Source organism: Dermacentor variabilis, chromosome 10, assembly GCF_050947875.1.
Source record: "Dermacentor variabilis isolate Ectoservices chromosome 10, ASM5094787v1, whole genome shotgun sequence".
Classification (NCBI taxonomy): domain Eukaryota; kingdom Metazoa; phylum Arthropoda; class Arachnida; order Ixodida; family Ixodidae; genus Dermacentor; species Dermacentor variabilis.
The window spans coordinates 26823642-26845590 of record NC_134577.1 but is presented as its reverse complement, the minus strand read 5'-3'; the positions used below and the strand labels follow the sequence as shown (position 1 = coordinate 26845590).

Sequence of the window (21949 nt, the reverse complement as noted above, 5' to 3'; positions counted from 1 at the left end):
CCTATGCCAAACTCTTTTGGGAAGGGTCACCGAGTATGCAGCCGCGGTAATTCTCAGTACATCATGCACCGTTGGAATTAACACGGGCAAAGGGCGGAAGCTTCATGGCGAAATGGAGGTAACGCGCTGTCAACAACAAGAAATCAACTTCAAGATTCTATTCTCACTTCCAAACAAACTGCTTTCATGGTAATCCAGGAGCACCCAATTCATCTGATGCAGTGTTTTTTTTTTTTTTGGATAGCTACGTCTTTAAAATACATATTTCATGACTACGGCTCAAAGAATCTGAACTTTTTTCATACTGGCAGTGTGCTATACGAACGCTAATACACCGACTAGCATATTTCCTTAAATGAGAGAAGCAGAGTTTGTCATAAACAAGGTTTTCATGCAGTAAATATGAAAACCACTTGTGCTACATCCATAACACAATACGAAAGCTGTGTCGTTGTGAATCCAGAACTGGGCGTTTGAAAAGCGCCCAGCTGGCTAAACCCTGTGGCAAAGCAGCTGTTCAACTGCAGTCGCTCGCTCAGGCAGCAAAAACCGCGATTATTCCATTGTTCCCGCTACCCATGTTCCCGCACAAGCAAACATGAACGCATCTCACTCGATGAACGCGGAAACTCGCGCTCAGAACGCTGGACTGAGGAAGCGCTGCAGCGGCTGTGAGCGAAGGCACCTTCGTGCTGCCTCTCACAGCCCGAAGCCATCGCGCATACGATGCTATCAACACTCGCACTGTATCCTCATCACAGATCGCTTGGGGGGCGCTGCGAGCAGCTGAAGCGAGTGGACGCGTGTCACATGCGCTCCGTGAATTTCGGATGTTTTGGCCCGGTCAAACCGATTGGATCGCCCAAATTTTTCTGGGAATCGACGCCGGAAGCGAAGCGGCCCACGAGGACACCGAATTCAAGCCGGTACGTCCAAAATTTTCGGATTTACCGGACTTTGAATTTTCCGAGTGGCCGACCAGGCGCTAAGCCTAACGAAGCCTAGCACGCGTACGGGCTTCGAGGTCTTCCCCCGGCTTCGGCCAGCGGCGAGGCGGACCCGGAGCGATGGCCGGACACGACATCCCGAGCTACGACCACCTCACGATATCAAGACTACTGAACACCGCCACCGAGGCGCAAGATTTCATAGAACAAGACCCGCACGAAGCCGTCGTCGCCGCACCGTCGACGGCGGTAGATCTAACCCGAGGAGGAGGCCCCCGACCGACCCCAGGCAGCACCCTAGCGACAACGTCGGCCCCCGCGTCGGCGTCAAACCCGCAAGTAAGCCATTTAACTCGAGATTCGGACCAGAATGGGAAATCGCCATGTCTAGACGGCAAAAGAGACGCCAGCGCGGAGGCCCGGTTTTGGCGGGAACGGCGCATAGCAACATCCAATCACAGAACGCCGCCATGATGTCAGGCGCCGCGCTAGCTGCGCCCGGCGAAGGAGTGAAAGGAGGAGCGCCGCCGCAGAGGAGGAGGCTGCCGCCGCTCCCGCGCGAAGATTTAAAGATCGTCCTGAGGCCGAAGGGACTCGCAGTCAAGGACTTGCACACGCACCAAGTGGCGCACGCGGTGGTGGCAGCCACCGGCCAGTCATCCACGGCGTCGACCCGGGGACTCCGGCCGAAGAACTGAAGGCGAACCTCCGCGTCCGCACCCAAGGAGTAAAGGTCCTGGCAGCCAGAATGCTCGGGCGATCCAGCACCGCCGTCGTCACTTTCGACGGCCCACGTCTCCCCAAGCAAGTCAAATATTACGGCGGGGAGATGTGGTGCTACCCGTATCGCCCGACGCGGCAAGTCTGCTACGCCTGCGGTCAGCAAGGACACCGGACAGACGTCTGCCCGAGCCCGGAGTCCAAGACCTGCCGGCAGTGCGGCAGCCAGAATCCAGTCGAAGGCCACGAGTGCACACCCAAGTGCCTGCTGTGCGGGGGCGACCACGCGGCCGGCACCACGGACTGCAAGATGAGACTCAAGACGGCGAGCGAGCTGCGGTGGGGCAAGCCGCCACAGCCGCAGCAGCAGCGCCACAGCCGCAGCAAGAGCCGCGGCGGCGGCGGAGCCAGACGTCCACGGTGGTTCTCGGACGAGGGTGACGAGAGCCAGCAGAGGGGGCGGAGCCGTAGCCGGAGCCGAGACCGGGACGGGTCCTGGCCACCCCCACCTCCGAAGGACCAGCAGCCAAAGAAGCAGCAGCAACAGAAGCAAGGAGGAGTTAAGGTAAGCTGGGGAGCCGGCCCTCCCATCACGCTTTTTCCAGATGCTCCGCACTCAAACCCAAACACAGACAATACCAAGGACAAAATAATAGGGGAACTAAGGAAAGAAAACCAACAATTAAGGAGACAACTTAAGGACATAATTAAAGAACTACAAGAGATTAGACGGCTAGGTTTCGTCTCGCCGCCCTCGTACTCCTCGCCTATTAGGGTAGCTTCGCCACCGAAGACCCCTAGCCCCGTTCAACAGGTGACCGGAGAACTAAGCTTTAATGATAAGCTAGAGAGCTTTATGCAAAGTATGCAGCAAATGCAACAAGAAACACAGAAACAGATGAAGGATATGCAGAAGGAACTGCAGAATACCCAACAAAAGATGGCCCTCCAGGAGCAGGGATTCCGAAACTACATTAAGAACCAGAACACTCAAAAGATACTAGACTCCAGAGAAAGACTCTTTAACGAGCACCCTTTTGGCGGTAGCACAGAAACCCAAGGAGCGACTAATCCATCGACCTCAACAACATGGCAGGAAACAACCAATTAGAGATTTGGCAGTGGAACTGCAGGGGCTACAAGCGCAAGCAAGGGCTCCTGCAGCAACTCATTTATCACAGAGGAACCGCGCCAGACTTGATACTACTACAAGAAACCTTTAGCACTCCGGCACTTAGGGGCTACACGTGTCTGGAGAAAGGGAATACCGCGACACTCATAAGTAACAAAATCGTCACCATAGCTCACGACGAGATTAAGGATACAAAAATCGAGCACGTGATAACGGAGATTATTCCTAAAAAGAAATAGAAATCGAAGAGCACTTTCGTAATTAACGTATACAGCTCGCCCAAACAAAGGGACGGGGACTTTCTAAAACTTTTTGCCGAAGCCAAGAGGCTAGCGGGACAAAACAGCCTAGTGATAGCGGGAGATTTCAACGCTAAGAGCCCCCTGTGGGGTTACGCCAAAGAGGATAAGAAAGGGAGGGAGATTAGCACGGCCGCGGAAAATGCGGGATGCGAGCTCCTAACCGACGAGGCCCAGCCTACCAGAATGGGTAACAGCGTCAGTGTAGACACGTGCCCCGACCTCACGTTTGTCAAGAACGCCAAGAACGCGGAATGGGAGAACCTGCTGGAAAACCTGGGCAGCGACCACCATGTCCTCCGCCTAGTACTCGAGGCGGAAAACACGAAGAGAAAGATCGGCTCGACCAGACTGACGGACTGGGACGCCTTCAGAAGACACTGCAGAGAACTGGGCGGCGACATCACTTCCCCGGAAGAATGGAGCCAACAGTTGAAGCAAATCCAGGAGCTCTACACCCGCGAGGTGGACAGAACAGAACAAGCACCGGAGGTGGACAAGCGGCTGCTGCGGCTATGGGAAGCACGCCGCGGCCTCACCAAGCGCTGGAAGAAGCAGAGAATGAACAAGAAGCTAAAGAAGAACATTGCGGAGATCACCAAGAAGGCCGAGGAGTACGCGACGCAACTGGCGAGACAGGGGTAGCAGCAATTCACCGACTCGCTAAACGGCACCCTCAGCACGGCCAGGGCGTGGCAGATACTCCGATGCCTACTGGACCCCAACAAGAGCAAGCGAGAGAGCAGCAACTCGATCCAGAGGCTGGCCCACCAATACCAAGGCACCGACGAGCAGCTGCTCGAGGAGGTCCGCAGGAAATGCTACGGAACGGGAGAGCCGGAGGGATACCGCGGCGAGTACCGAGGCGAAGACAACCCGGACATGGACCGACCCATCTCGAGGGAGGAGGTCGTCGAGGTCATCAGATCGGCCAGCAAGAACACGGCGGCGGGAGCGGACAGAGTCCGGAACTCCCTCATACGCAACCTGAGTGACGGAGCGATAGACCAGCTCGTCAAGTACCTAAACACGCTGTGGCAAGAAGGGAAAGTTCCGGCGGAGTGGAAGCACGCCGTCGTCGTAATGATCCCCAAGCCCGGAAAGAAAATCCAGATTGAGAACCTGAGGCCCATCTCGCTGACGTCGTGCCTAGGAAAACTCTACGAGAAAATCGTCACCAAGCGCATCCAGCGCCACCTAGAAAACGGAAGATACTATCCAAACTCGATGTTTGGGTTCAGGGCCAACCTCTCGACACAAGACGTTCTGCTGCAGCTCGAGAAGGAAGTCCTGACTACAATGCCGAGAAAGGGCGAAAACGTCGTCATGGCCCTCGACGTCAAAGGGGCCTTTGACAACGTCAGCCACGAGGCCATCATGGAGGGCCTCAACAATACGAACTGCGGCAGGAAGACCCACGACTACGTCAGGGACTTCCTCTCGGGCAGAACAGCGACGGTCGGCCTGGGCGAGCTGAGGAGCGGTATCTTTGCAACGCCTAGCAGAGGTACGCCCCAAGGCTCGGTAATCTCGCCCGTACTGTTTAACGTGGCGAAGCTGTCCCTAGCGAAGAGACTCGAAGAGATCCAGGGAATCCGGCACGCGATGTATGCGGACGACATCACGGTCTGGACCACCTGCGGAACCTTGGAAGCGAGCGGCGCTGCAACGTGCGGCCAAGTGCGTCGAAGACTACGTGAAGGAGAGGGGCCTCAGGTGCTCCACCGAAAAGTCCGAACTGCTAAGAGTCGGCAGACATCCCACCAAGGCGAAACTGGAGGTCAGCCTCGAAGGACAACTCATCCCCGAACGCAACATGATACGCGTCCTCGGCATGTGGCTGCAAGGCAGCAGAAAGTGCAACCACACCATCGGCCTCCTCAAGAAGTCGATCGAGAACGTGAGCAGAATGATAAGCAGGGTCTCCCAGAAGAGGCACGGCATGAGAGAAGAAGACCCTCTCAAGCTCGTCAACAGCCTGATCGTCAGCAGAGTCATGTACTCGCTACCCTACCAAGTGAGGACTAAAACGGCCAACGAAGAGATTGAAGTCGTCCTGTGGAAAGCCTACAAGACGGCGCTGCACCTGCCGAGAAACACCTCCAACGAAAAGCTGATGCAACTAGGGGTGAGCAACACCTTCGTCGAAATGGCGGAAGCACAGCGGAAAGCGCAAATGAAAAGACTAACGGGGACCTACACGGGGCGAAACCTGATCGGTAAGCTAGGCTTCGAAATAGGAGACGTCGACCGGTACGAGGACGTACCGGCGGGAATTAGGAAAACCTTTTACGTAAAGCCTATACCGAAGAACATGGATCCCAGGCTCCACGAAGGCAGAAGGAAAGCTAGGGCCGAATACATAGCAAAGACAGTGGCTAGAGAAGAGAACACTCTCTTCACGGACGCGAGCATAAGTCTAATAGGAAGCGAGGCAAAGGCCATCGCGGTAGTAATGAACAAGGAGGAAAAGCTTGTCTCGTGCGTCTCGGCCGAGATATGGAGCGTAGCTGAAGCCGAGGAAATCGCCGTGGCGCTGGCGGCGATGCAAGGATATAGGGAGAATAAATCGCTAAATATTCTCACAGACTCGAAAGAGACCTGTCGCAACTACATGAGGGGCAGAATATGCAAAACTGCCCTTAGGATCCTCAGAGGCGGTAACCCCTCGGAGGAGGCGAAAATCAAACACAATCTGATCTGGATACCTGGACACGAGGGCATAAGGGGTAACGAGGCGGCGGACGGTCTAGCTCGCGCTAATAGATTCCGGGCTGGGCAGCAGCAGGAGTACCGCGCTAGTTACGCCGGGACCCTCGGTGACAGTTATTCGGAATTACTGCAACACTACAGGGGGACTAGATTCAAGTACCCACCGCCCCATAAAGCTCTGACGAAGGAGGAAGCAACGAGCTGGGGTAGGCTCCAGACAAACACCTTCCCCAACCTTTTCATATTCAACAAGATGTTCCCAACGCAGTATAGGGACACCTGCCCCTGGTGCGGGGCTACACCCACACTCTATCACATAACTTGGGAGTGCGAACGAAACAACGCATTCCGCGATCACAAACCCCCGAGTGCGGAGCATTGGGAGAGCCGGCTCGTCAGCTGCGAGCTCGCCGTCCAAAGAAGGATGGTGGAGCACGCTAGGGACGCGGCCAAACTCAGTGGAGCCCTGGACTGAGGGACCACCCGTGCTGAAGAGGCTTCCCTTCGACGAGAAGACAGCGTGAAGAAGAGAAGACCTCGATCCGCGAGAATTCCATTTTATGATTCAATAAATGTTTTTGTCTCTCTCTCAGATCGCTTTCAAGACAACTCACGCGCTGCCGCGCCCGGCCGCGCCATACGCAGAAGCCGCATAAGTAGAACGCCCCGCATTTTCTCACCTCCACCCCCCCCCACCTCCGGTGCCTTGTGCGCGACTGAAGATGGCGCGCTTCGTTCCCGCTTTCTTCCATTTTTCGCGATATATTTCGCGAAGCAAAGAATTGGAGACCCAAATCGCCACACCGACTGGCAGGGGGCCAGTGCCGTCAGCATCTTCGCATAGGGAGGGGCAGTATGGGAACGCTGGCGTGATGCGTGGCAGCGGAGCCAGCTGTAGAAGAAGATGACGACGAACGCGTGAGCATTGGTACGAGCGCGTTCGGGCGGTTACGCCGATGGACGACGACGCCCAACCCGAGAACGTGCTCCTAAGAACTGAAATCTGCGTGTCACGATCTAGGGTTAAAGAATACCAAGCACGCATAGCTCGTAGATAGGTGCTTCAGGGCGTGATACATGCTCAGTTTATATTACTTGACCATTTTCTCCTGTATAACCCAGTTGAAAGTTTGCACTAGGGTTCGTCACGTCTACTGTCTACTTTTCTAGTTGGTTCGCAAATGCCTGCCGTCACTGAACATACAACGTTACCCTCACTTTGCTACAGAGCGCATTCGACGGCGCACGAATGTTCGTCTATCAGATTTCGTGGCTGTGCAGACAAGCTTACTGCGCGTTGCTCGCTGTAGAAGAGGCGCACTTATCAAAATAAATAAGAAACCAATTTAGCTGTGGCCAGTGCATCAGCGTGCGAAATCAAAGTGGAGCGACGCTCACAGCTAAATCTCTCTAATGACACACATCGAGCTCTTCCAACTCGCACTAACCACACATTTAGAGCTCTCACTACAGAGTAGTAAGCTCCACAACGAAAGACAAATGCTAGTCCGCAGGCGAGGCATGTGCCTTTTTTATAGCAGTTAATGCAAAACGCTGAGCTAGTTGGAAATTCGTTATCTGAGGCATTTACAGTGCTTTATGCGCAAAAGTAATGTCGCAGAACAACAGAGAGATGACGAGAGGACAGGAAAGGACAGAGGTGGATGGCTGGTTTTACTGCACTACCAACTACATGGTAAACGGCCTCACGCAACGTACCTAAATGCGCAAGAAACATGCCACATGCGTCACCCTGCTTGTTACACCACGTGTCGCACGCAACCTTTGGTCAAGATGCTGTTTTATTTATTTATTTTTTTTGACGGAAGGAAAGAAGCATTGCTTACACAGTTCTCAGAGACACAATCCCCAGAAACTGTTTAACTGAACATGAGGGACGCCGAGGTTGAGGGTTCCAGATTAATTTTTAACCCCCTGGGGTTTATTAACCTGCAACCAATGCATGGTTCACGAGCGTTTTTCCATTCTGCCCCGAAATGTGTGGTGAAAGAAGGCCTTTAATTGCTAAATAGCCTTAAGCAGCGCGTCAAAGCCGGGAGTCAGAGCGCGGCAACGTCTTAAGATGAGTAACTTAATTAAACGCAACTGAAATTGCTAATACAAGTTCTCGCAAGAAAGATAGTCGCGGGAAGTTAGGCTTTACACGGGAGTCTACATGGTCAGCCAAGTCTGCTGTTCTTCAGAAAATCTTCCGCGAATAGCAACAACCTGCAAAAGATCCGATATTTATAAGTAAACTGAGCACGTGCTGGTCGGCGAGTTGGTTATGCATGATTACAACGAAGGCGCCAAACAAAACAACAGACGTAGGAAGGGGACACGAAGCAACCACGTAGGGAAGCGCCTACGTGGTTGTCTCGTGTCTCCTTCCTACGTCCGCTGTTTTATTTGGCGCCTTCGTTGTAATTATGTGTAAAGTCCAATTTCGGCAAGCTCTGTGGAACCATTTCGTGCGTAGCACCAGTAAAGACAAGCTAAAAAGAACATTTCATCTTTGCGATGGTGACAAGTGCAATTCTTACAATCCAGCGCTTTTGCGCAAGCCTTTCTGCGCGCAAACAAAAAACTTCTCGATGTCACTGTTACGAGCATCTGTAGAGACACTGTTTCAAAACAGCAAAGCGAGAACGATGCCACAGAGGAACAAAAGAACGAAACACAATAACGGAAGACCATTTCGACACTTCTGTAGCGGCACGAGGAACAACCATAGAACAGAAGAATGCTAGGTGACGCTTCCCCACACTGTGTGCATAAAACGTCAGTAAAGAGGACACGGCACTATGCATAACCTTTCTTGGCGTTATAGGTGCGTACGACAACCTAAATAGTAAAATTTCATGAGGCATCCCTACCGTTCAAGGCATTGGGAACACGTCATAGAGTTAATAAAAAATCGGCAGAACCCATTTCAGGATGACTGTCGGCGTTAATGCGTTTTGCATTGAATCAATATAGTAAAACAATATGTTGTCACCGTCGAACCGAGTTATGTATGAGGTGTGCTGCAGCGGCATTCCTTTTTCACAATTCCCTAAGAACACTCAATGCCAGCTGACACTGGTATAGGTAGCTCATTTGACCATGGGCTACCTCTACCCAGTGACCCAGGTAGGTAGGAAAAAGGTTGCGCGCGCACACACACACGCACACACACACACACATACCGTTGCTTTGGCAGCCCACGGTAAAACCATAACTGAAGCATTGCAGGGTGTTACGTTTGGCGTAGTCGCCTAACCGCGGAGGCCTTGGTCATTGTGGTACCGACACCAAACAAGGTTGAAACGAATCAGCGTAGACATGGAATTGGTAACAGATTCGGCGTTTCTACCAGAGGGCAGGTCTCTCAGAGAAGGCACGATGGTAAGCTTCGGCGAGGGAACGAGATGGTGGAGGGTTTCCCAGAAATTCAGGGAAAGACACCAGGACCTGGAGTGGCTTTACCCTCCGGTGAGCTTGGGCCCTTGACCTCTTCCCGGTCGTCAGTGAAACACTGGGTCTGGTATGCTGGCTTCCCTCTTTCAAGGCTCAGCTTGAGGGCTGCGCGTGGTCTTTATGTCAGCTATTATCTTCCTCGGAAGTGGTGCGCTGTGCCGGTACGAACCACCAGACTGGTTGACTGGGACATCACCCGTTTCCCTAGTGAGTAATCTATAGAAGACGGAAGGGCTTTAAAAGACATCCTCAGTGTATGGCGTCTTTGTTCTCTCCCAGAACGACGTAATCTGCTCTGACATGCAGCTGCGTCCATTATCTTATGCCGTTTACTGTAAATAAGTTAGCCATATATATTGCCTCTCCTATGTCTCCTCGCCGTCATGCTCGGACGATGGTGTGAGTCCGCTTAGCCTTCGGGTAACGCCCTAGTAGTGTGGGCCAGCTACTCTTTTCAAGACGCACCGGTGGCGTGGGCTATAAAGCGACCCTTAGTTTGACGCCAGATTCCCTGACCACGTCTCCCAATGCCAACAAGGGTGACGTGGTTAAGCTTCTTATTAAGTCAGAGTAGCCCATAGCAAAATTAGATTTGAAAAAACACTCAGGAACGTGCACCAAAATAAATGGATGGCTAAAATGCACAAGTATCTGTACCTGAATGACATGGACACAGAGTCACAGAAGAGATCAAGAAAGTTAGCACCCAAGTACAGCGTAAATGAAAGCGTAAACAGACAAGCAGGAGTTATCAAAATGCGACAGAAACGAAAAAGCAGTGAATTCGATGGAAAGAGTGGAAATAAAGGAGGTCATGGAGATGTATAAGAATGGGAAGAAAGAAATTAGAAGGGAAAATCTGTACGGTAATACGAACGGCAGGAAATTGCTATCTGAAGATCTGGATGGTTGCCTAAGGACAAAAACATACCGGAGCAAATATTCGCAACAAGATGGGGCATGTTTCTGGAAAATCTGGAGACCGCTCACCGCATTCTAACTGAATGCGAAGAGATTCACCCACTGAGAGCCGTAGGCAACGTACACCTTGCAGAAGCGCTTGGACCTAAAGGGGACGGAGGCATCGACTGGTCAGCCGTCGAGATAAGCAAAAGGCGCTTAGAGTATCTGTGGGAAATAAGCAGGGAAGACATTGATACGACCGGATTCCTTGCAGACATAGGTAGCGGTACAACGTAAATGAGACGTTTTGAGGAAGCGAAGAAAGATTAAGGAGACGTGTACAAAAATTCTAGAATGAAAAGCATGTGCAGCATACCAGACAGACAGACAGACAGACAGACAGACAGACAGACAGACAGACAGACAGACAGACAGACAGACACAGACAGACTGTGACTGACTGTGACTGGCTGACTGTGACTGACTGACTGACTGACTGAGTCAGTCAGTCAGTCACAGTCAGCCAACTGAGTGAGTGAGTGAGTGAGTGAGTGAGTGAGTGAGTGAGTGAGTGAGTGAGTGAGTGAGTGAGTGAGTGAGTGAGTGAGTGAGTGAGTGAGTGAGTGAGTGAGTGAGTGAGTGAGTGAGTGAGTGAGTGAGTGAGTGAGTGAGTGAGTGAGTGAGTGAAATAACTTTATTAGGTCCAGAGAAGACGCAGAGGAGACCCCGCGCCACCCAGCTAGTCCCACGTAGGGGCCGCCAAGCCGAGCTTGACGGCCCGATCACGGGCACTGTGGACAGCCAGAGTTTGGTCGTTGAGTTTGGGGCTGCCCAAGAGCGCAGCCCACCTATCCTCGCTGAAGGAGGAGCCGATCGCTTCACACTCCCAAAACACACGATCCGATGTCGCCCTTAGTCCACAGACAGGACAGTCCGCACTGGGATATCTTTCATGGTATATTGCATGAAGAACCGCAAGGTTAGGATACGCACGGGCTCGTAAGAGTCAAAGGGTCAACGCCCGCGCCCTGCATAAGGCGGGGCGCGGGAGAGGCAATACCCTTCCTGACAGATGTGTGATAACCCCACTGAACGTGAGCAAAGGTGCGCCGCGGGGCAGGGGGACTGCGTAGGCGGATAGCCCTCAATCCACCCCAAGTGAGCAGGAAACCAAGTTAAAGAATGCGGAGAGATGCTTTTGGCGCTTTCGAGAATGCGGAGGGCCTGAGGGGAGAGGGGCCCGGTTTCTTTGGCCTTAATGGCTGCCTTGGAATCACTATATATTGCCTCTCTGCGACCATTGAGCACAGCCAGCGCGATTGCATCCTGTTCGGCTACCACAGGACTCGAAGTGCGTGTCGTAGCGCAGCAAGTGAACCTGGAATCGGAGTCGACGATGGAAACGGTGAATGTCTCTTGTTTGATATATGCCGCGGCTTCCACGAAGCTTGCTTCAATGTGGTTGTTGCGGACATGCTCGAGTAGAGCTGTACTCCTGGCCCGACGTCTGCCGACGTTATTGCGGGGTGCATAGCGCGAGGAATGGGCGCGATGTGCAGTCACTGGGAATCCGCATGGCATCGGGGCACTGGTCGACAGGATTGACGGCCGTCTCGTCGAGTATCTTGCGGCCCGCCGGGTTGCTGGATAGCCTGAGCAGCTGTGAGCACTCTGGTGTTTCAAATATTTCTTCGAGCGTGTTGTGGACTCCGAGATCGAGGAGGTTTTCGGTGTGGGGGCTTACAGGTAAGCCAAAGGCAAGCTTCAAGGCCTTTCTAATGAGGTAATTGAGCTTGTTCCTCTCTGCAATATGCCAATTATGCATGGCCGCCGAGAATGAAAGGTGGCAGAGAACAAAAACATGTATAATGCGGATGAGATTGTCTTCCTTGATTTCCTGGTGCCTGTTGGCGATCTTCAGGATGAGGCCGAGAGCACTCTCCATCTTGCCGGTGATCTTTGAGTGCGGTTCCAATGGCACCGTTAGAGTCGATATACATCCCCAATATTCGGAGCGAGTCCACTCTGGGCACTGGGGACCCGTCACCAGTGAAAAGCCGTATTTCGCTTTCGGACGCCGGTTTCCAATCACGATGGCCGCCGCCTCTGTGTCTTTTCTTGTAGAGAAGTAGGTCAGATTTGGGTGGAGAACATCTGAGCCCAGTGGGGCGGAGCAAGCGCTCCATCGCATCGATGGCGCTCTGCATGGCGGTAACTGGGCCGTCGCTCCCGCCGATGCACCAGATGGTGACGTCATCTGCGTGGATGGTATGGTTGATTCCTTCAATCTTCGCGAGTTCCTTGGAAAGCCCGATCATTGCGATGTTGAATAATTTTGGCGAGATAACTGAACCCTGAGGCATGCCGCGTGTAGCGAGGGCGATCTCTTGCAAGAGTTATCCTTCGACCTTGAGCTTGGAAGTTCTCTGGCTAAGGAAGGACCGGACCAAGTCGCAGGCCCTCTTCTTGAGCCCGAGTCCGCCAATAGACTGGAGAATAAATTCGTGTGAGATAACTGCGAGTCGGCCTAGTTAGAACAGATTCATCTTAAAACTTTCTGTGCGCAAACAAACAGGGACGAAGAATAGGGGCAACACAACACAAGGACAAGCGCTCGTCCTTGTGATCCCCTATTCGTGTGAGATATTGTCGAAGGCCTTCTGCAGGTCTAATCCAAGGATGGCTCTGGTATCTCCCGTGCTCCGGTCGATCATATGATGTTTTATCGGCTTCATGGCGTCCTGCGTCGAGAGGCCGGCTCTGAAACCAATCATACTGTGGGTGTACATGTAATTGGCCTTGATTTTCACCTTGAGCCAGTTGGGCAGGGCATGCTCTGCTACCTTACCGACACAGAACGTCAGGGAATTTTAGTCATAAATTGTCGATTCCAGGTGCTTCACCGGGTTTGGGTATGAGTACCGTGCAGGCCTTCTTCCATGGTGTGGGGACCTGTTCACTGCGCCAGACTTCCTTATTTATTTCAGTGAGGAAGTCGATCAACTCATCATCGAGATTCCTGAGAATCCCGTTAATGACGCCATCCGGGCCAGGGGCAGATTTGACGTTGAGGGAGAAGAGGACAGCTCGGATCTCGGCTACAGTAATGTCCTGGTAAATGCTTCAGTCATCGTACATTGTGCCTGTCCAAAAATTTTGATATGTTGTTTACTTGGCAATAATTAGGTTTCATGGCAACTAACCAGAATTCAAATACCTCAGAAACGCTGTAACGAAACGTTTTAATTCACTATTCTGGTTAGGTATATTTTTTTTTGTAGTTTGGATGAATAATTTCTCTTATTTTGGAACTGCGCAAGCCTTTCCCACGGCGCAGCATGTCGGAAAAGGCAAGGAAGCGTTGATATTTTCAGCAGAACAAATCTTGCGCGCGTATCCTGGGCATCTATCAGATATACAGGGAAAGAATAAAGAAAGAACAAGAATGTCACGTCAGTACAATTTCAATAAAAATGATATGATGCTATCTTAATTTCAGCGTCGCACCCCTACAAATCAGGATCAGGAATCAGGAATTGTTTTCCTCGTAGCTTTCCGCTAATCATTAGAGCCACGGAACAGAATTTCGGCACTTTCATTCTGATCGTATCGACTATGAGTTTCCACACAATTAGTACACGTAGGGTTATTGCATCAACATATGCGAAATTGCTGTCACAAAAACTACAATTTTAGTGAGAGACCTACAGCACCACTGCGACCGACAATTACACAAAACAATGAATATCTTGAGTAGCGGAACAACACCTGCAAATGGTGTAAAGCGTAACCGAGCTTATTTCCCCAAACATAGATCAGCTAACCTAACTGCAGCAAGACATACTTGAGAGCACTATTAATGTTGTTACAAATACTTCACAAGTATTTCGGATATCTGAAAGTGGCCGTGCATTGCAGATGTTATAGCCGTTTGTACAGGAATGTTGACAATAGTCAATTAGCATCAAAAGAAATCATTTTTTCTCATTACCGCTTTCATGTCTTATTGCGACTGTTGAAGATGACGAAGTTTTAACACTTCGTGTTCCGAATGGATTATTTTGAACTTTACGGTGCCAAACATTTTATTAAGAATTTGTTGTAACACATTGGGCATAGTTTTTTATCACAGTATTAGGTTTAGGGACAGGTTACGTACGTGATTGTTGCGAGTGCTCCATTCCTGCAAGAGTACCGCACGCATGGTTTTGTGGAGTTGTACTCTTCGTTGTTCAGCATTAACCTCCGTTCAGGCGTAAGACACGTGACTGCGTATTGTACGTTTTGTTAAATTCGATGTTTTCCTTGAACTCCTACAGATACACATAGAAAACTACTTCTAGCATAATATAATCGATATAACAGGAAGTCCTACATAATCACCTGGAATCCGTGTCCTTTATAGAAATGAAGAACATGGAAACTGTACAACTAAACAAAATATTCTGTCATGTCAACTTGGTTTAAATACGCGCAGCATCCGAAAAGTTTGTAAAAGAGGTTAATGTACCAATTTTAACACTTCTAATCAGCGCACAATTACACCAGGTTGCTTCAACTTTATATTAAAGTAACGTGATATTCTTGATCGGGAAGGACATTCGGACGTGTCTGCACGGCAACCATTGGCCGATTTATGCTTTATTAGGCAGCATGCGGTTAAGAGTTGTTTTCTAGAGGAGGGTGGAGATTTGTTTCTTCGCGATAAACAAACTTGATCACAAGATATAACTTTTGTACTGTATATGGCCGTTCTAAGAACCATTATTTGGGATGAATTAGTCAGACAAACAAGAAGCGATCATTTTTTACGATGAAAATTGTATCGGAAGTACGTACCGTGTTTCATAAGAATTCATTTCATTCTGGAGTTTTCCGTGCCAAAACCCCGATTTGATTATGAGGCACGCCATGGTGGGGCGGTTCTCGATTAATTTTTACCGCCAGGGGATCTTTAACGTGCCCCCCCAGAACAAGAGTAACTTGCCTTTCTAATGATGCGCCAACGACATCTGTCAATTTTAGATGGAGCGCGAAGCTTGTTTAAACGTGCGCCCTTGTTGCGCGGCGTTGCTGTTGGCTTCGAACTTTAGTGGCTGTGGCAATCAGTCTACGCAGCGTCTTAGTTCACCGGTCATGTGAAGGGGGTTGAGTCTCATTTCAGACACTATGTTTCTTGAGTGCTCGCACTGCAAGACACCGAGTCAACGAAACACGTTTGATGACTGAGTAAGATATATAATGAGAATCACCTTGCTTCGTGGTTGCCATAATATCGATTGCGCTAACGAGAGCGCGGAAAGATGCTCCGAGAAGCAACATTGGGCCACGGTATTGTGGGGCCTTCTGTTTTTCAATCATGTAACAGCTGCCATTCTTCGGCAGCTGTTACAGGCATTAAGCCATTTTACCGAAGAGCTTAACGGAAACCCGCAGCTGCGGATATTGACAGTGGTTGTCGCATCAACGCTGAATGCCTTCAAAATGGGTACCGTGAGAACTGGGAGAATGCGAAGATTCACCCGTGGCGAAGAGTTTTCTACGCTTCCGAGTGCGCAACCTGCTTTTGTGCACTACGAACCTTGAAGCCATCATCATTATTATCATAATCAGAAACTGCTGATACGACAAGGTTCAGTGATTGCCAGGTTGCGATTTCGCATTCTCTAATAGATGTCATGGCTGGTGTGCTCGCGCACACCAAAATTTCGCCTGTGCAAAGCATGCTACAGTGGTTCGGCCCTGAGTACAGTGCCTGCAACTCTTGGGTGAAGTCATGGCTCACGAGAAGCCGGCATTTCGTGCGGTAGTTACAGACCACGTCTTTGTTTAAAGTGAACTACCAAATGGCTCAAGTCGCACATGTCCGGCTTTAGGCAGTTTCTACCTGTGAATCAGTTCCCCACTATTGTCACTTTTGCGTGACCGACATGTGAACTAGTGAACTCACGTGTAGTTAGCAGTAATTTAATGCTAGCGCACACTGCAAAACAGATGCATTACCATTGCAGTATTGAATTCTCGGGTCTTGCGTATCAAAACCACGATTTTATTAAGAGGCACGCCGTAGTGCGGGACTCCAGATTAACTTTGACCGCCAGGGGTTGTTTTACGTGCCCCCAATGGACGGAACACGGCAGTTTTTTGCATTTCACCCCCATCGAAACGGGGCCGCGGCAACCGGGATTCGATCCAGCGACCTCGTGTCTAGCTGCGCAGTATAATAGCCGCTAAGCCACAGCGACAAGTACATGCACCCTTCTTTCAAGCGGGACAAAAAAAGTATGGGGTTTTACGTACACGGGTGTTTTCGCATTTCGCCCCCGTCGAAATGCGGCCGCGTGGCCGGGATTCGATCCCGCGACCTCGTGCTCAGCAGCCTAACACCTTAGCCACTGAGCAACCACGGCGGCTAAGCGCGACAACACTAACTGTGAAAGCGCTGGTTCCAAAATACAATGTTAAGTACATGCGTGTTTCAAGCATGCGTACACTCTAAAAACAGTTGCACCCTTTGGGGTGTATATTTGCCACACAACGATAATCATCATCTGTCTTGTCCGCATTTCCTTTCTTTAACGCGGGGAGCCCGGTACTTTCCACTAATGAACGGCATGCGCGTTATCAACATGACAGCATTACCAACAGGAAAGTAACGAGCGTAGCGTTTTCAAGAAAGGAAATGCCGACAAGGTAGATGACGATTATTGTGTGGCAAATATACACTCCAAAGGGTGTAAACGTTTCTTAGAGTGTATACATCGTGCTTATAGGTGAACACTAATACCACAAGTCACGTAGTATAAAAAGAGCGTCATAATGTTTAGCTCTGCAAAATAGACAACAATATGACATCGTAGTTAAGATTTAGTTTCATTAAAACGATTACTCACACGTATCTGGGTAACAATTTGTTATGCAGCAGTACGGGAGGGGGCTGTCGAGTCCGACACTGGAATAACAGCCGTATGGAATCTTGCCACACCTAAAACATGCCACAATATTTTCCACCATTCATTCATGTGCGCGGCCAAGTTAGCCGAGCTATTAGCACAGCTGTACAACTCTTTCCGTAGGTGCTCAGTCCGAAAATGCATCTACACAATCGGAACTAAACATTTGGTTAGAATTTCCTGTCTCGTTGGGCTAGTTTACTCCATTAACTCAAGGTGATCTCGTCTCCAACAGAGCAGTGAAATTTAATAAACCAGACGCTTAGAGGACAACTCGGTTGCTTCCTCAGAAAATAATGCATAATTTTCACCTAGCCTTCACGTAGTTTTGAACCAGGGCAGTCTGACAACTGCTCCACGTTCTTCTACTACGAAAACTGTTGGGCACTGAATAAAAAAAATTTTATCGGATATGCCAGAACCTTTACATTATTCGTTAATTGAAGAAGTGGATATAAGTACTATGTGTACGCTAAATGAAAAAAATTAAGCAGGTTCTTAAGGTAAATAAACACTGAAAACAATAACTTTGTTAGAAACCTACAATTGTTTATACCAGCATTCGAGAACACTTTGCGTGAATGGATATCAAGCACAATTAATAATCAGGCACGATAGTATGTGCAACGGCCGAAGCAAAGAAGTTTCCTAGCGACCTCAGGATGTCCAATCATGAAATCCGCGAGCACTGCTCTTGAGAGGCTCATGAATCCCACGTACATCCGCACTGCTGCTTTTAGGCACTTTTTTCCCGCCGGACGGAAGAGCGGTCTTTACTTCTGGGGCTCCTACCGCCTCCCTCCCCCCCTCACCCGCCCATGTGACGTCAGCCCTGCTGTCATGCTGGCAACATTTCCTTGAACACTGTCAGTGTACACGTGCACAGGCTGCTCAAAATCAACTGTGCATAGTGCGACGCGACTGGGTCAAAAATTTCTCGCTCGAAAGCTTTAGAATGAGGGTGTGATGGCGGTTGGTTTCTTACATGAAGCAGCGGCAGCAGATGCTTGGCTGGCGGCTTAGAACACTACTTGTCCAAATGCACGTGAAACACAGACACGCATTTATGGAAAAAGCGCTGGACCGATTTTAAATCAATTCGTCGCATTTGAGAGGAAGTTAAGTTCTAGTGACTGTAGGAAGCAGAACTTTAATTTAGGCCCTCGAATTTTTACAATTACCAAGAAATTAGTGAGCTCGAAAAAAAGATAGAAGCAGGAATTTCCCATATCCGTAACTCTGCATCAAAAGGGCATATCGCAGTCTTGCTAACTGCATTTGTTAGAGTATATAAAATGTCATACTTGATACGCTTGTTCAAAGCTTAATTGGAGTTATTAAAATGTTTGCGGTGGTATTGCAAAATACCTATCCATAAATTAGCAATATATTTCCCGAGACTATAATATATGAATTTTGTCCGCTTCATATGCATTCTTAGGTTCAGTTTATAAAATTATGATATCATTTAACGTTGTTCAGTCAGATTTTTAACATTTTTCTTTTAGTGCAATAAACCCCGTCCAATTAGGTGCGCTGGTTATTGAGAAAACGATTTCTGCTTTCCCGCGTATTCGGATATGAGCTCCCGAGCTAAAGCTTCCTCCTAAATCAGCTATACGAAATCATCTTAGCCTCCTTAGGCAGCTGTCCTTTGCTTAGGAAGGCGCAGTAGTCCCGTGGAAAGCATGCGGCCTTGCAACCATTGGCGACCACCGTTTGGCGATACATATGAGATTGCATAGGCCACAAAGGCTTACGAGACCTAATAAAATAGAAAGAAGACCTCCGCGTTAGCCACAACAAGTTCACGAGGACGCCTGCAGCTCAAAAAGAAAATGATCCTAATATTGGAATATGATTACTTTCCCCTGGTTTCCGCTCTTTATCGACGTTCCTTTCTTATTGTTTATTTATTCACAACACCTTTAACGACCGCCGAAGCGGAATTTAATAAAAGGGTGGGAGGGGGAAAGGAAGCGGTGCTGAATGAGGGGAGCTTATCAGCATACAAGGATTACCAAATGAAACCGATCGACGAGTTGCAAAACCTCGATATCAGATGTAATCAAAATCCACTAATAATTAACATGTATGTAATGCACAAAGCATGCATACGTACACAAGAAAAGAAAAAACAAAAAACATAGCATAAACACACTCTTCCTCGTAATATAGACCATAGGTTTGAACAGAACATTCAAACAAGTGATACATACAGTAAGAAATATCTCAGCAATGGTTGAAAAGATTATTGCTTTAAAATGCAAGATGGTTGAACTATAACGCGCAAACGCATGCAAACTCTTGAAAGCGCGGGTAATAACCACAATTCTTTAATAGTTCGCATGTTTTTAGAAAATCCCGTCACAAATTTCTACATACCCAGCTACCACAACGATCTTGCTTTCAGGATAACATGTCCATCTTTGACATTGTCCTGGTGTACTAAGCCTTCCAGAAAATGTTTTGTTCAAAAGGACGCATTCCCCTACAAGAGAATGTTGTAAAGCGTTTAGTTGAAAACATCTCACCGATGTAACGCTTTTATCACTTTTTTTCTGCACTTCGTGTCTGTATTACTGAATGAGGTACTAAGTTAGAAACCCCTATCGTTAGGTAGTTACCATCCGATCGTTTCATGGTGCGAAGTGTACATACACGGAAAACTATTGAAAAAAAAATTGAGGGGAAAATTGAAAGCACGCCCCGCTTCAACCAACCAACTCATAATTTTGAGAGTCCTTGCCGGTTCTGTTATGAGTAAATCAGAAAGAAAAAGGATTAAATTTCTGTAATAAGACTTCCGCTGTAACTAACCTAAATATTTATTGATCCCTAATGAGACCACTGGGAATTTCTTAACGTAAGCATTTGCTACATTGTCTGTTTTGTTGGTGGTGGTGTTTGATAAATTATAGGAAAGTGCGCCCCCGAAAGAGAGAAAAGAAACAGGAGGAGGAAAAATAAACTTTTATTGTACAACCAGCACACAGGGACGTCGAGGGTTTGCCTCGCCGCCGCCTCGCGGGCGTGCTGGGTCGCCCCGGTTTGGACGTCGAGGGCGGAGCTCCGCAGAGCCTCATGCAACCTCGACGAGAGAGTCGTAGTGTTAGTCTGTGTGTACTGTGCTGGGCGCTCCCACAGCACATGCGAAAGCGTAGCCGGGTGAATGCCACAGCACCGGCAGTTGGGGTTAGTGTAGACGTCTGGAAAGATAGGGTGGAGGCGGGCGGGTGAAGGGTACGTGTTTTTTTTTGTAGCAGACGCAGGGTGGTAACCTGCGCCCGGCTGAACTTGGGGTGAGGCGGGGGGAAGGTTCTGCGAAACAGAAGTGGAATAAATAATGAGCTTGAACTTGGCGCCGTACTCACGTGTGTATGTATACCGGTGTTTTCCACAAACGCCTGTGGTAATATTTTAATATAGCGTTTATGAAATATAATAAAATGGTTCCATTGGTGACCTGACGTCAGCGGTGACGACCACGGGGTAAAGCAGTTGATTCGCGGGAATTAGCGACGAATTACACAAAAATTAATTTATCTTCTAAACTTTTAGTCCGAGCAGGAATGTGCACCTTTGGGTCCGAAGAAGCCGATTGCACGCGCATCTGTTGGCCGAGAGATTGCAGCTTAAAGATCGTGCGAACCCCAAATTGCGCTTGATGATTTGATGAGCTTCATGATTTCTTAATACCTAACATGTACATCGTGCTCTTCTCGAATAAGCTATATTGTATGAAATCGGTATTTTTCGTAAAACCAAACATTGCTTTAGACAATATGCCTTAATCACTGTGTAGTACGCCTTCATTCATAATCAAACTATTGCATTTTTTCTTTCGAACTTGCATGCCGTCTTAGTCTGTTCCAGTAAATTCAATATCCCGCTTTCTTTCCTATTATGTGAACCAGTCCTAGGGAAGGTGACATGAGAATAAGGTGATACACCACGGCACTCAACTAAAAAATGAAGCTTTACTCTGATACGCGTCTGAATATATATTCACAGCAGCATTACAACAAGGCAAAGTCCTCACTGCTGTATGGCAGACCCATTCTTGCTGTTTTCACCAAATCAAAAGTTTGACCACACGTTCGACATGTGTTCCTCCATCGTCTAGCTACACTTAGAGGCAGCCTACAAGCCTTGTTTCTTGTGTCGCATCAAAAGAGAAATGCTACCAGATTGTTAATTTTGATATAGCCATGACTCCTTTGTGGATCCCATTATCATGTAATGTCCTCAACGTGACCGACAAGCGGGTTCGTCTGCGGCATCCTGTGAACATCCATGACGGATTCCCTCTCACAGTGAGCACATGTTTGGACAGTGGTCATTGTGTCTTGATGAGCGATGGCGTGCAAAGAGCGCCATTCGATTTTTTTTCTTGACACTAATCTTATGGACTGCCTACAAGTGCCATGACGTGTTTCGTTTTCTCTTCGTCATTATGTTTGGCGGCAAAAACAAGAAAGCAAAATGGATGCTTTCTCATCGCGTCACTCGTTCGGCTCGGTCGTGGAGCCGATATCTTTCTTACTTCCAATGCAGGCAAGACTATTGTTCGAACGCACGCTATGAGCACACCAGCGTTCCTAAAGTGCAGTGCATATCTACTGTTCAGAGTTGAACGGACAGTAAATGTCAAGCTAACGTTACCTAACATTTCACTGCGAACACTTGCTAATACCGACAGTTTCCCGTCGGTCCCATCTTGTACGCCAGGGAGGTGCGACGCCTCCAACACCCCTGGCGACGCTCCCCATCACACCAGCGTTGTGAGATGCCTGTTAGGTGCCAGGGTGCTGTTCCTCCTGC

The 21949-nt window shown here is 49.1% G+C and overlaps 2 protein-coding genes across 3 annotated transcripts in view; both read right to left on the bottom strand.

The window, feature by feature from the left end:
- Positions 1-21949, bottom strand: part of LOC142560208 (uncharacterized) — a 187200-nt gene that overhangs the window by 154846 nt on the left and 10405 nt on the right. The gene's annotated exons all lie outside the window — the stretch shown is intronic.
- Positions 12741-21949, bottom strand: part of LOC142560209 (uncharacterized) — a 45223-nt gene continuing 36014 nt past the window's right edge. For both annotated transcript variants that reach the window (XM_075672141.1, XM_075672140.1), the window contains exons 3-6: positions 19511-19616; positions 17066-17157; positions 14332-14440; positions 12741-13578 (exon numbers count right to left, since the gene is read on the bottom strand). In XM_075672141.1, coding sequence (XP_075528256.1) covers positions 13473-13578; positions 14332-14440; positions 17066-17157; positions 19511-19616 — 413 coding nt within the window. In that variant the 3' untranslated portion in view covers positions 12741-13472. The remainder of the gene's footprint in view (positions 13579-14331; positions 14441-17065; positions 17158-19510; positions 19617-21949) is intronic.